This window comes from Cebidichthys violaceus, unplaced genomic scaffold (genome assembly GCF_023349555.1).
Source record: "Cebidichthys violaceus isolate CVI_PGR_0920_01 unplaced genomic scaffold, fCebVio1.0.p SCAF_71, whole genome shotgun sequence".
NCBI lineage: Eukaryota > Metazoa > Chordata > Actinopteri > Perciformes > Stichaeidae > Cebidichthys > Cebidichthys violaceus.
In genome coordinates this window covers 991,991-1,006,285 of record NW_027176939.1, presented here as the reverse complement: position 1 = coordinate 1,006,285, position 14,295 = coordinate 991,991, and the positions used below count along the sequence as shown (strand labels likewise).

General features: G+C 37.7%; 3 protein-coding genes across 4 annotated transcripts in view; 2 read left to right on the top strand and 1 right to left on the bottom strand.

Annotated features, from left to right (window-relative positions):
- zgc:162780 (uncharacterized protein LOC555377 homolog) overlaps positions 1-14,295 on the top strand; it is an 84,643-nt gene that overhangs the window by 33,583 nt on the left and 36,765 nt on the right. The window lies entirely within an intron of this gene.
- LOC137891883 (coiled-coil domain-containing protein 106-like) lies at positions 490-3,567 on the top strand. Of its 2 annotated transcripts, XM_068736688.1 has the most exons (6): positions 490-525; positions 1,301-1,379; positions 1,515-1,580; positions 1,838-1,957; positions 2,074-2,274; positions 2,827-3,567. In XM_068736688.1, the coding sequence occupies exons 4-6, from the start codon at positions 1,939-1,941 to the stop codon at positions 3,132-3,134; spliced, it is 528 nt and encodes a 175-aa protein (XP_068592789.1). In that variant the 5' UTR covers positions 490-525; positions 1,301-1,379; positions 1,515-1,580; positions 1,838-1,938; the 3' UTR covers positions 3,135-3,567. The 2 variants fall into 2 exon arrangements, with proteins under 2 accessions (XP_068592789.1, XP_068592788.1); XM_068736687.1 differs by lacking the exon at positions 490-525 and having other exon boundaries at positions 1,132-1,379.
- On the bottom strand, positions 11,497-13,454 carry LOC137891862 (olfactory receptor 2K2-like). Its single transcript, XM_068736664.1, has 2 exons — positions 12,584-13,454; positions 11,497-11,604 (listed from the first exon to the last, which is right to left on the bottom strand). Exons 1-2 carry the CDS (start codon positions 13,452-13,454, stop codon positions 11,543-11,545), a joined length of 933 nt encoding a protein of 310 aa, XP_068592765.1. The 3' UTR covers positions 11,497-11,542.

The window sequence follows — 14,295 nt, the reverse complement described above, 5'->3', positions numbered from 1 at the left end:
GCTGCCTCCTTTTTGTCGTAGGTCCGTTTCAACTTCATAACATGAGAGCAAGAGGGGCATTTCATCCATTTTCGAAGTAGGCCTTCTCTCATTAACCATCTGGTAAATTTGTAGTTTTCTTTGGGGCACTGTCTAAAATGTATTCGACTCAAAAACTCGTAACCCAACATCTTCTTCTGATAATTTCATTTTTTTTTTTATCTCATACCATGTCGATTTTTTTTTTTTTCCTATTATATATGAAATGGGTTTCAACCTCGCAGTCCTGCTTCAAAAAAGGCGCAAAGTGACCCACTTTGTAGAGTAATGACTGACATAAGAATCTACCAATCCGTAGCCGTGCTCCTCCGATGTGTTGCTCTCATCCAATCATTGACTGTTACTCTGCCGTCATGTGACATCCTCATCCAATCATCCAAAGGGAGCCACCAGTCACGTCAAAGATCCGGAGAAGGTGAGAGGTGGCTATTTGCCGTTTCGTTCACCGCTAGGAGAGTGAAGAGGGAAATTCGTGTAACAAAAATGGTAAGTTAAGCGCTAGCCTGTTAATTGAAAGTCCCCCTGAGTTTTGTAAGCACATCATAACACTCGTCCCCGGGCCGTTTACATAGTTAAAGAATAGTAAACCCTCCCGTTTATCTGCAGTGTCGAGGCTAATTAGCTAATGTAATGTTAAGCTAGCTGAGTGCAGGTGCGTAATGCTTTAACTTAGTATGAACCAGAGATGGGGACTCGAGTCGCTATTTTGATGACTTTTGACTTGACTTGACAAAAAATAACTTCTCACCGGCAAGGCACCAGCTCAGTCGGTGTTTTTTTTGTTTTTTTCCCCGGACTTTTTATGCATTTATTTTGAAAGGACCGCTGGAGAGAGAGAGGGAGTGGGAGAGAGAGGGAGAGGGGGGGATTGAATATAAAATATCAAATTATTATCTAAAACTACTTGGTATGAGTACAGACTGAGAATGGTGTTGTCATGATAGAATAGAATAGATTTTCTCTTCTCTTCTATTCTAATATATTGTCTACACTTTATTTAGATTAGATTCTGCGGGTGAAATTGCAATAATAAGGTGACTTGACTTGGACTTGACTTGACCTATGCAGGACTTGACGTGCCCAAAGACAAATGACTTGGGACTTACTTGAGACTTGCACATGTGTGAGTTGGTCCCATCTCTGGTATGAACCACATTTTATAATGAAAAATAAGTTATGCACTATGCAGTCATTTAACAAGAGCTTTTGAATCTTGTGTAGATTATTATTAAGTTACATTAATTTATTTATATTTTTACAGCCTAAGGCAAAGAAGAAAATGTCCCTAAAAGTCCCTAAAGATGACTCGATGACAGAGGTGACCAAAAATGATCTGGATGGTAAATTTTTCTTTGTTAACTTTCAAGGAACTGTAATTCTTAAATAATTATCTTGTCCAAATGTGTTTAAACGTTTAAAGTCATCTATTCATATGTTATATGTATACATTTTGTTGTACCTATGCCATACTGTAGGTCCTGAAGATAAAGGAGATAAAGGCTCTGCTCCAAGTTGCAGCAGCATAAGCAGCATTGGATCAGGTAATGATTTCTCATTTTCTAGCAGTGTATCTTTGTTGTCTAAAATGAGTTTCATTTCTTGCGTGTTTTTTTCCACCTGAGATTAAAGTTGTTGGCAGATTTTGTCAGTATACATGTGTGTGCTTACAAATCAAATTAAGGCACACACCATATCTGGTCCACTACCTTTGTTGCATGCATGTCATTCTCTCTCTGTCTCACTCATTTAATACTGTCAAATCATAATCTTTTTTGTATCCTGCTCTCTTGTTTTTAAGGATAAATTTCCAAAGTGGAGTTCCTGGAAGCCAGGATCCAATGGCAAGAAAAAATAATAAAGGATCTTGAGCAAGAGCGCAATTTCTTGCGTGAGCAAATCATGGGAAAGAAGAGATCATGTGAGTGATTTGGGAGCAACTTGTATCTGCAAAATATAATGTAATTGTAATGAACGGTGTGATATATTTTTATAACAATCTGATCTTTGTCTCATCTATCCTCTATTTGATCAAAGCTCAACCTAAAGTATTTACTTTGGAGGACGACGACGAGGATGATGATGGCAACATGGATGAAGATGACGTCATTCCCCCATCTTCTCCAGACATCAGTGAGTCCTCGGACAGTGATGTTCTCATCCAAAGAAGGAAGAAACGTCGGACACAGACACCTGCATCTGCAACTGTGGCTGTGCCTGGAAAAGCTCATGTAAGAGGTAAGAATGGCATAACTTGAACCACCTGCCCTGTTAGCACCAAGTGGTCATGAAAAATAAGTATTAATAAAAGCGTTGGAAGAGCTGTTATAAATATGTCCTGAAGTAATTATGAGGCAAAAATACAGATCTTCAGTTCTAGATTCTGAATATACTAGGAATCTGATGATAAATAAAAATTAAATGTCTAAAGTAAAAAATTTGGCTTTCATCAAAAATAAAGCTCCATTTTATTTTGCAGCATTCACACTAATTATTATCCATCATTAAATGTATTGCTAGAAAGATTTGTCTCTCAGAATTAAACATAATTCGGAACCATAAGACTTACCAACTAAACAGATCTTACAGAGTATCATTTTTGTATTGAATTCTGAACCACATATTGTGCGTGGAATCATATCAGGAGATGAGCAGATTCTTCAATTACTAGAATATGCTTCATACTTTTATCAAAAGAGAAGTGACCAGTTTGAGCAATTTCAGCTGACCTTAAGCCGTGGTTTGTGCTCATTTTTCATGTTCTTTGTTTTTGTTTTATATATTTTTCAGTGAAAGGGCCAGCTGAGGTTATCAGCAGATATAAAAAAGTCTTGAAAAGCTTAAGCAAAGTCCATACCATGACTGAAGCCTTCAGAATAAATGGTGTGGACCGGGGAACCATCAAGATGACTGCTGCAATTGCAGAGCTCAACATTGTGGATCCTGTAACCTTCAACACCCTGAAGTATGATCCTGCAACTGAGACCCTGCAGTCCTTTGCTAAGAGGTGTGCAACGCACATAACCCCTGAGAAGAAGAGCATTATAGAGGACATGAAGGCCAAATGTCAACTCCTCCCCTTGTTGATGAAATATTAAGACTTAAGTGAGCTTCTTTGTTCAGTTAAAATTCTGTTATATTGTATTAGAAAAGTGAAATATTTGTGCACAGGGGAATAAATCACCTGATGCAGTAATTATAGAGCAAGTTTAGGCTGTGGAAGTGCAATGTTTGTACAGTTCAGTACATTTGTTCTAACCTTTGACAAGTCATGTTGAGCTGTGCAGGTTTTATATTTTTTAGATTTAAATTTTTTGTATTTTTGTACTTTATATTGTGCAGTGTTTTTCAACAATAGGGTACCTGTATTATCATACAGTATGACCTGCTTATACATTTGATATCATATTGTATGACATATTTACATACACTGATACAGTTGTCAGTGTTTGAAATTTCAGGAAGACCCCATTACCTGTTTGAGCAGTATTTGTTGTCAGCCTTGGGAAAACCTGAACCAGTGGTTTAATAAATGAGGTATTTGTACTTGTGCTGTCTTTGTTATTCTACCACTGAATGAGAGGGAACCTATAGATAGATCCATTTTTTCAAAGGTGTAACCCATCACTTGTTTATTGCTGTAGTTATGGGCTATAATATATTAACTAATTGTGAAAAGGAGGCAACTTTAGATTAGGGAGCATGTGTTGGTTAATAAGTGTTCAACTATTAGTGAATTAGTAATGATCAAGATGTCACTTTAGTATGGGGAACATATTCTAAGTAACAAAGACTTAATTTAGAGTTATTTGGACACTATTAACATTTGTAGTTTTGTGTTTTGTTATGTAAGAACAGACCATATTCATTAAGTGGTATTAAGGGAGAATAACTATTCTTGGGGTACTACCACCTTATAAAGTCCATACTAAGCAAAACATATTGAGATCGTAATTCATATACAACAACTTCCTTACTTAGTACTAATAAGCAATAATTCTGAGGTTATTGAGGGAAGACTCTTAGTTAATGGCTTACTGGTTGTATAATAAGGCCATGCAGAATAAGGCATTAATAAGTACTTAATAATGACTAATTAAGAGCCAATATGTTACTAATTTGCATGTTAATAAGCAACTAATTAATGGTGAATAGATGTACCTTAAAATAAAGTGTTACCATTTAAACCTGAAAGAACAAACAACTTTACATGAGAAAAATTATGCATCATGGTTAGAAAATTGCTTTTTTCCCTGTTATGTACGCCCATCCTTAATACAGTGTTTGCTCCCTCATCTTACTGTTATTAATATCTTGTCTTACTGCGGTCACACATGAGCTGGGAATTCAAACCAGCCAATCAACGTTCAGAAATAGGTTTCCTCCTTGTTTGAGCGTTGTTAAAACCTAAAGGAACATTGGAACTGGAATTCATTTTTGTCGTTAAAATATTCATAATTAATAAAGTTCATATGAAGGTTGGATGGCGGGTACCGAAGGTTTTAACATATGAAAACAGTTAAAGTGTGCACTTTTTTGTGTAGCTTGCTGTTGCTGTATCTAAACTAGGGTCCTGCACAGTGTATCAGAACAAAAATACATAGAGTAGCCCTTTTCCCACCTGACAGGAAAAGAAGGTGGGGAAAGAGAGGCTGTAAATGAGACACACCTGTGAGCTGGGGGAAGGGGAAAAATCCAATCAACTAACCAAAGCTGCATGGAGGAGAACACAGAGAGGAGTGAGAGTGACTAATGAAGCTACTGAAGTTATTATTCAGTTTCTGGAACTGTTACACTAAACTAAGAAATAGTGAAATAGACTAAACTAAATCGGATGAGCAAGTCCATGAACCGGCTGGATACACAGCTTTCTTGGAGGACAAGGCCTTGCTGGAGGTGTGCTGATCCCGGGAGCAGGTGGTGGAAACGGGAATCCTGTTCTCCTACAGCTTGGACCAGCTTGGGCCTCCTTAACTTCGCCCATTCCTCAAGATCAGCCCCCTTTAAATGCAACTCTCCAGGCTTCTCCTTCTCTTCTCCCTAAAACACCTACACACCTTGAAATAAACTGAAAGGGACTGAAATGAACTGCCTTCCTCCATACTACAAACCATGAACTGCCATATATTCCTTTAGCTTTGGAATGGACCTACAACCCCACTCACACACGCATGCCACTCACACCATATCACTTGCATATAAACAATTGACATTTACCGGGAGTCCTCATTTAATTTTAGATCACCCAATGGACATGTCATTTGTATATCTGGACTCGGTCATGTGGTTTATTTGATTTAATGATCCTTTTTGTGTTTAATTCTGTATTAATAAAAGAAACTATTCATATTGATTTGATTTATGATGTTTGCATCAAATACAATTGACTTCAAAGAAATATTTTTATTTAGATTAACAGGGTAGAATTTGTATTATTCTCCCTTCTGGAGCCCAACGTGTATTTAGAGTAATTCTGAGCAAAACCTACGCTACAGAAATGGGGCCCAACGTGGGGCTCGAGCCATGACATTAAGTTACAGATTAAGTTTAAGATTTAAAGTTGCAATTTTGGGGGTTTTCATGTCTAGTATTTTGGTTGGATTTGCATATGCTCTGGAAGATTTAAACGTTGTGCATCCTGCTTTTCATTACTATTATGGTTAAATTGGTTTGATTATTGTGATGAATAACCTTTGATGATGTGACATGTAAAAATCACACATATCACACAATTCCGTCAGACATATACCAGCTACATATTGTAATTATGGATAATCTACAGCCTGCTTCAAGGTCTCCATCAGTTTCACTTGACATAGAAACTCCTGACAATACTTATGGTGCAAGCCATAGATTTAGTGCACACTTACAGACTTTCCCACTCCAAGTCAGCATTCATTAGTGGCACCTGGCGTCCAGGGTCGTACATGGCCCATATATTCTCCCCACATGGATAAATTACCAACTATCAATCAATCAATTGCTTGTGAAACTGAAGATGTGCATCACTCCCCAGATCCAGGAGGAGGTGCTCTAAATCTTGCAGCTTCCACTCCGTATTCACTATCCCAGTCTCAATGTGAACTCCCAGGAGTAATCCCCACTCCAGGCCGAGACTTGAATCAGATTGCAGAAAAAACCCAGGAGGGTTGGGATAGGATGCAAAAAGAACTGGGCCAACAAAGTCGATCAATAAAAGAGCTGACAGATTGCTTGAAAGGAAATCAAAATTCTGTGAATGAACAACTTAAGATTCTTGTCGATCAAATAAGTACAAACCATCGTCAACTTTTTGGAATTGGAAATGGATAAAATAGTGAAAGGAATCAAGATGATTGTGGAAGAGAAAGTGAAACATTCTGAAACCTCCATTCTATCAGAGATCCGCTTTATGACGGAGCAACTTCAAGTGGAAATACAACAGGAGCTCAAAGCTTTTAAAACAGATACTCAAAGTATCTGTAGATTATCAAAAACCATTGAAATAAATAGTACTGAGACAACAAAATGGACTTCAACATTTGGAAAAGTGGAAGTGGAAAATAAAGAAAGATTTCAAAGTTTTGAACAGAAAACCTCTTCTCAAGAAAAAAATGGAATCTCTCATGGTGAAAGCTAAATCTAACCCATCTTCTTTAAGCTCTAGCGCTTATCCAGTGGATAAGTTGTCCACTGCTGAAAACTCAACGCCAGCTGTAATAAAAAGTGACCATATCAGGATAACTTTCCCGACCTATGGAATGCATAATGATGACCCTGACCCTCTCAACTACTTAGCCAAATGCCATGATTTTCTTGCCCTACATCCCTTATCTGACGCTGATATTCTTGCCACCTTCAGAAGAGTACTTCATGTTACTGCGACTGGTGGGAAATCGCCCTATCAAAGATAACTAGTTTGAAACTGTTTTCCTAGCAGCTTTCCTCTCAGAAGACTATGAAGACGAGCTGGCTGAACGTGTACGAACCAGAAGACAAAAAGAGAATGAAACAATCAGAGATTTTGCTTTCTCATATAGAGCACTATGTAAAAGATGGAATCCTTCTCTCACAGAAGCTGGCATTGTTAAATTGATTTTAAAAAAACATTAAATCACTTCTTGCTAGTCAGTTCAGGGGTCGACACTGTTGAAGATTTAGTTTGCCTTGGCCATCAACTAGAAAAAGACCATGAACAAGAGATTGAATACAACCAAAGAGTGGGTATTAACAATTTAAACCCCTTTCCCAAAAATAACCCCTCAGGTCCACCTTTTGATAGACTCAGGTCCTCTGTTTTGTGCTGGAGGTGTACAGGTAACCCTTCCTCCTGGTTCCTGCCCACAATATAGTGTGGATCTTCAAGGAAACGTGGCCACTCTCCCTGTTGCTGCACTAGAACCGAAAACTCTAGCCTATGGTATGGTCCTCGGGCTTAATTCCATTTCTAGTGTCGGAATGGTAATCAATGTGGCTGATAAAGCATATAGTTTTAAGTCCAACCCCTCTGTTACCGATCCATTCCAGCCCGGTAGTGCCAACATGCCACAGAATAGAGATCATAAAACTCAACCAAACACCCAAATGACAAAGAACTATCCAGTTCGTAATCTGTCACTAATAAGTTCTGTTCCCCCGCCCATTCTCTCTTTGGAGCCTGTGCGAATGAAAGTAGAAGATTACATCAACATTGCTGCGTCTGACGCTCACTTGCAAGAAGGAGAAAGGAAACGATTACGACAACTCCTTGAGTCTAATCCACAGGTCTGTACCAATCAGCCTGGAAAAACTGATGTTTTTCAAAGGAATTACTCTAACTGAAAAGGAATGTCTAGCCAGCCTAAGTCTATCTTCCGCTGTACCACTTTTAGTACACGTCGGGGGTGCCGGCGGGACTCCGGCCAGCGCGGCCGGGAATGTCTGCGACCGTCGGACAACGCATATGCAAGTTTGGCATTTTTTCCTATGTGGACTGCCTGCCGCTGGAAGTTACGCTTTGCAAATACTCCACCAGGGACGCGTGGTCAGGGGAGTTATGAAAAGCAAAAAACAAATAATGCTAAAATAAATATTAATATTTCTCTACTGATCTGCACTATAAATGTAATTTCTGTATGATTCCAATCATTTCAAGCATTTTTGTAATCAAAATCGCTGAATTTGCGCATGTCCTCTTCAAACAAGCTGTGCCTCACCTCATATTGTGAATTCCTCACAAACTGGGTTGAGCGCATGCCTTTTGCTTTCTCATTGTTTGTCACCACTGTAATATCTGTAGACACTTTTATTATATGTCCTTTCTTTACTTTGAATAGGTAATGTATTTCACGTCTGTGTAGAACTTATTTAGTGTTGCTGATCTGACATTAAACCGCAGTGAAAAAGCACAGAGGGGCAAACACTACCTCAGCCTCACTGAAGGGGGCGACCGAGAGCCCACGGGTCGGGTTCATGCTTGTTCTTTCGTTGCTCTTCTTCTACACTTCTTTTCTTCTTCTTATATTTTGCTTTGACCACAAACATGTAAGATTATATATCTAAGCTTAGAAATGTCTCAAAAAACAAGGAAATATGAACAAACCAACATCAGTTCAACGTCGGACAGGTAAAGTAACCTCTTATGTGTTTGTTGTTCTCTTTATACATCTAGGGTTGTTACGCAGATTATTGCGGAATCTCACAATTTTCGCAGGTGGTGCCCGCGAGCGCTCCGCTTCTGAAACGCTCCCGGTGGAATCAAATATGTACCTTACCTGTGTGTGTGTGTAAAGAATGCTGATGTGAAATATGAAGAACAACCAGTAGTCAATGTGCAAGCTGCCAATTTAATGGTGATTTGAGCTACTCTATTGGGTTCATATATTTGTAAATCTGACTTATGTAGTGTCAGTGCCTCACCAGCCACGAACCTCACCGCACGTCACTGGACTCCACCGCTTTCTGTATCCTCTGTGTGGCGCTACAGAACACAGCCAAACATGCGTTATGTTGCTCTATATCAAGTGCAAACCACATAGTGTAAAAGTCATGTAAATCGGATGCTGTTTGTCAGAAAACGCAGATTTACTTGGTCTGTTGCATTCCGCTGTAAAGGCTAAAACTAATAAAAAATAAACTTAAATTAAGCATTTTCAAAAAATAAAAACTAAACTATCAAACCTGCTTTGAAAACTAATTAAAACTAAACTGAGATGGAAAACAAAAAGTCAAAACTAAATAAAAATATAAATTAAACTATAATAACCTTTAATAGCTTTGTTATCAGATGTGCTATTTCCTCACATGAGCATTGGCCTTGCTAATGACTTGCTTGTTTAGCACATTAACTTGCGAAGTGAAATGGTTCCAGAGAAGAAGAAAAATGTTCTCCTAATAGATCCCTTAGTGCTTGTCTTGGCATGCTGCATGCGGCGGCTGCACTTGCTACACCGTTGGCCTGCGTGCACTTTTGCAGACTCCAAAAGACAACCCTGGAGTGAGGCTTGGCATTCCTGATGAAGGACTGTTCCCTGAAGCTGTCAAGTACTCCTTAGAGTTGGAACCCGAAAGTGAGGACTAAGGTGGTGAAGCTCAAGCAATAGTTAACTTTACATGTCCATATGTGTCCGTAAGGGTCCACATAACGTAGATTTCGTCATGAGAAGGTGTATGCATAGCCACGTACTGTACTTGTCTGGATTTGTCCGTGCGGTCACTACGCTACAAGTGGTAGCATAGCAATCTACTGCACATGTGTTTAACTTGTGCTCCGAATGGACAGTATTAGTAGAACTACTACGCATCCGTAGCGTCCACAGCTGTCCTAGTACCCGTCGATTTGGGAGGACAACAGAGACTTAAGCCCAGTTGCTCTACTGAATCTTAGCTGGTTAAACCTCCATTCTGTCACAACTGTATGTTGCCTGCAGAACACTGAAGAGATGAATGTTTAAAATCTCATTCCACTTTCCTTTTCCTGATAGTTCAGTAGTAACATTGGGGTATTTAGTGGTACTGTGCTAACAACATTTTTACTTGGATTAAAGTAAGGGATATACTCTATATTTAAAAATGTGACGAGATCTATTCTTATACATTATATGAAACAAAGCATTTCTGGCTTTGTCTGATCATATTTTGACAGTGCTTTGTCCAAACACGATTAAGATCATTAAGTGGACAGACAGGTCTTTAATTTACTTTGTTTCCAATTACCCCTCACAATAATATATCTGTTGTAGCTTCCTAAATGTTTTGCCTCTAATAAAACAGCAGGTGGAGCCCGGTGGATTCACTCCCTGCCACAACACATTGACCAAACCAAACTGATCCAGACACAATAAAAGTTAATTTACCACAGCCCACCTACTTTGTTATAATCTACACTGCCACAGTAGAGAAGTAGGCTGGGCCCAGCCAATCCAGGTTGTGTGCAACAGAACTGGGTACAGCCAAGACTTAACCACACAGCTCTCTCTCTCTCTCTCTCTCTTTTTAATTAATTATGGAGAGAAATTAAATTAATTTATACACCACTCTCAACACATCTGAGAGTGCATTTTAAGTTTCATCTACTGCTACTTTTATGTCTAAATAGCTTTATCGTTAATTGGAAAAGTATACCTCACATGCAATGATGCCCTTGCTGACAGTGAAACAGACCATATCAGTTGTAATATTTAGAAAGTAATTGCAGATAGTGTTTGTTTTGTTTGACATGGTTTATTGGATAATATGTAATTGTAACAGTAGAAAACGTTTGCATGTTACAGTAAAGTTTGCAATATTTTTCAGTAAGTGACAATTTATGATAATTTGACAGCTACATTTTCTTTTACATCAGATCTGTTGGTATTCTTGAAAAAAAAGGGGATACATGCACCATCATGTAACAAGTGAACACAGAATAAGACAACGTGTGTAATGATCAAACAATTTGCCCAGTTCAAGTATTGGATGGCATGTTATGTTGAAAACACAGCCCTCATCAGATGCACTGAACAGCTGTTTGCGTGCTTTGGGGATGGTGTGGCTAGTAAAGCCCCATCCATGAAATGCCTGGTGGGATATTTTTTGGAGTACATCTCCCAATCTAATAGGTAGATGGGAAGAGAACCTTCTACTGTGAACCTCTCTCACTACACGCAGCATGGCATTGTCAAGAACATGTGTACGGCAGCGTTGTGGTTGACGCCTTGTCCGTTCATATGATTCTGTCTCTTGGACATGTTGAACAAAAACAATCACCGTACAGAGCATCAGCTGAAAGCAGATAATGTGAATATGCATATGAGGTGACACATGAGGTGTGGAAAAGTCACCCTTTAACAACTTCCTTTGTGGACAAGAAGAGATGACCAACAAGTTAGAGCCACAATCATGGCAGGCAGAAGCAGAATTATTCACATCTTGGTCATGATTGGGTCTAGTAGTTCAACAGATAATTAGGCACTGATGTAGTTACCTGTTATATTAAAAAAAAATTCATTCAATGACATTCCCTGTTAATCTGGGTCTTAGCTAGACCGGTTCAGTGCTCATCTGTTGTTTAAAAGTTCTGACAAGCTTTTTGAAATATTTGCCTCATTTTGTCTTTTATTTCTTTGTTTCAGTTGTGAATGTTAAATCACAAGCAGGTCAATGATAACAAATCATATATGTTTCAGACTTTATTCTATATATTTTATTCCTACATACAAAAAGAAAAACAGTGTAGTGGCCACTGGATATTGTGAATTAATATAGAAACATTTTCTTAATTTTCAATATGAAGCACTGAATAATTGACTAGACTTGGCTGACTAAGATTAAAGTAGATAAACAAAAGATAATACATATAGAAAGTCATATTTTACTGTATTTTCATGTTGTCATCATCATTTTAAAACTACTACTCGATAAAAAGAGGAATAAGATTCAGCACCCTAAATAATGAGAAATAAGAACATTCTATCCATGTAAATGCAATCCAATGTAATAAAATGCAAATTTTCATTAGAAAGGACATCTTTCAAGAAATACTGAGCTAATATCTGTGGAAAACCTGCAGTCTAATAATATTACATTTAATTCCAAAAAAACATGCAGGCAACAGCCAGTTAAGCAGTGCATGTTTAATTCATATTTAGTTTAGATAAATCCTAATGTTTTTTTAAAGTAAAAATAGAAATCTGTTTCACATATTGGTCATATTGAAACCATATATGAGAGGATTCGAATGACAAGAAGTTATATTGCAACAACATTTTGAAAGGTTTCAGGAAAATCTTTGAGCGAAAATGACCATATTAATGACATCAATAACTATTGTCAAAAAAAAGGTAAGTAAGGAGGTTATATTTGACACACATGTTTGCATGAACGTTGCACTGTTTTCTATAGAATTCACAGGTCATGTCATGTCGGGGAAAAAAGTGTATGTACTGTACATTAACCGAACCCACTAGCTGAAAGTGGATAACGTCACAACGTACAATAATTTATATATAAATAATACATTATTGTAGGCCTTATCAATTTCCTTACCCTCGAAGTAGTTTAATTTTAAAAGTAATAACACATAAAATTCTGTTCCGAATTTTAGTCAATTTAAAACCATAAATGAGAGGATTTATAATTGGAGGTATGACAAGATATTCTATTGCAATAAAGTTGTCAAGTGCTTGAGGTAAGTCTGTTGACCCGTATCTTATATGCATGATATCAAACAGTATGGTCACAAGAAAAATGAGCAAGGAGGTTAAATGTGGCACACATGTCTGCATGAACTTGGCTCTGTTTTCTAAAGAATTCACACAAGTTTTGATGACATACACGTAGGAACAAAATATGAAAAAACCATGAAATGTGTAAATGATTATTGTAACATATGCAACTATGTTGTTAACAATAGTGTCAGCGGGGAAACAAGCAAGTTTCACAATAACCCAATTCACACAAAAAAGTCTGTCAATATATGGGCTGCATAGCTTTAATCTAGATGTGAGGATAATATTTGTGCCTACAATGCAAAAAGGTGTTAACCAGGAGAAACACACTAACAGTAAGAGTCTTGACTTTGACATGATAGAGTGATACTCCAGGGGTCGACATATAGCCACATATCTGTCATATGCCATGACTGCAAGAATAGACAGATCACTGCAGGCAAATAAGTACATCACTGAGGCCTGAACAAGACATCCATAATAAGAGATCACATGAACGGGAGACAGCAGATCCCACAGAATCTTGGGGTAGAAACCTGTTGCCCCATAAAGTCCATTCATGCAGAAAGTGCACAATAGAATATACATTGGTTCATGCATGTTCTTATCCAAGATGATGGTCACAATAAGAGCAACATTTACCAGCACAACGAAACAGTAACACAGTAAAGTGAGAGAGAAGAGAACAACTCTGTAGTTCATTGTGTCATTCAAACCTGAAAGAAAAAACCTTACATGAGAAAAATTATGCATCATGGATAGAAAATTGCTTTTTTTCCTGTGTTATGTACATCCATCCTTAATACAGTGTTTGCTCCCTCATCTTACTGTTAGTAATATCTTGTCTTACTGCGGTCACACATGAGCTGGGAATTCAAACCAGCCAATCAATGTTTAGAAAAAGGTTTCCTCCTTGTTTCAGTGTGCTGCAATCGACTGTATGAGCAATGCATAAAATACATGAAATTTGTGTCATTAAAATATTAATAATTAATAAAGTTCATATGAAGTTCGAATGGCAGGTTCCAAAGGTTTAAACATTTATATGAAAACAGCTGTTTCGATTGGAAGTCAGAGAAAGAACATGCGCATATTCGCAGTAGCTTCGACCATGTATACATACAGTGGAGGAAATAAGTATTTGATCCCTTGCCGATTTTGTAAGTTTGCCCACTTACAAAGAAATGAACGGTCTATAATTTTAATGGTAGATTTATTATAACAGTGAGAGACAGAATATAAAAACAAATCCAGAAAATCACATCATATAAAAGTTATAAATTGATTTGCATTTGATTGTGTGAAATAGTGACACTATTGAAACCTTAAGAATTTGGAGAGAATCTGCAAAGAGGAGTGGACCAAAATCTCTCCTGAGATGTGCACAACCCCGGTGACCAACTACAAGAAACATCTGACCTCTTTGCTTGCCAACAATGGTCTCTCCACCAAGTACTGAGTCATGTTTTGCTAGGGGATCAAATACTTATTTCACACAATCAAATGCAAATACATTTTTAACTTTTATATGATGTGATTTTCTGGATTTCTTTTTTTTGATATTCTGTCTCTCACTGTTATAATAAATCTACCA

Bases quoted from the DNA above. Each gene is read 5' to 3' on its own strand.
- LOC137891883 (XM_068736688.1), top strand. The intron at 2,275-2,826 runs GTAAGAATGGCA...TATATTTTTCAG, and splicing joins TGGAAAAGCTCATGTAAGAG to TGAAAGGGCCAGCTGAGGTT.
- LOC137891862 (XM_068736664.1), bottom strand. From the start codon at position 13,454: ATGCATAATTTTTCTCATGTAAGGTTTTTTCTTTCAGGTTTGAATGAC. The intron at 11,605-12,583 runs AATTGACTAAAA...ACATTCACAACT, and splicing joins TCCTCTCATTTATGGTTTTA to GAAACAAAGAAATAAAAGAC.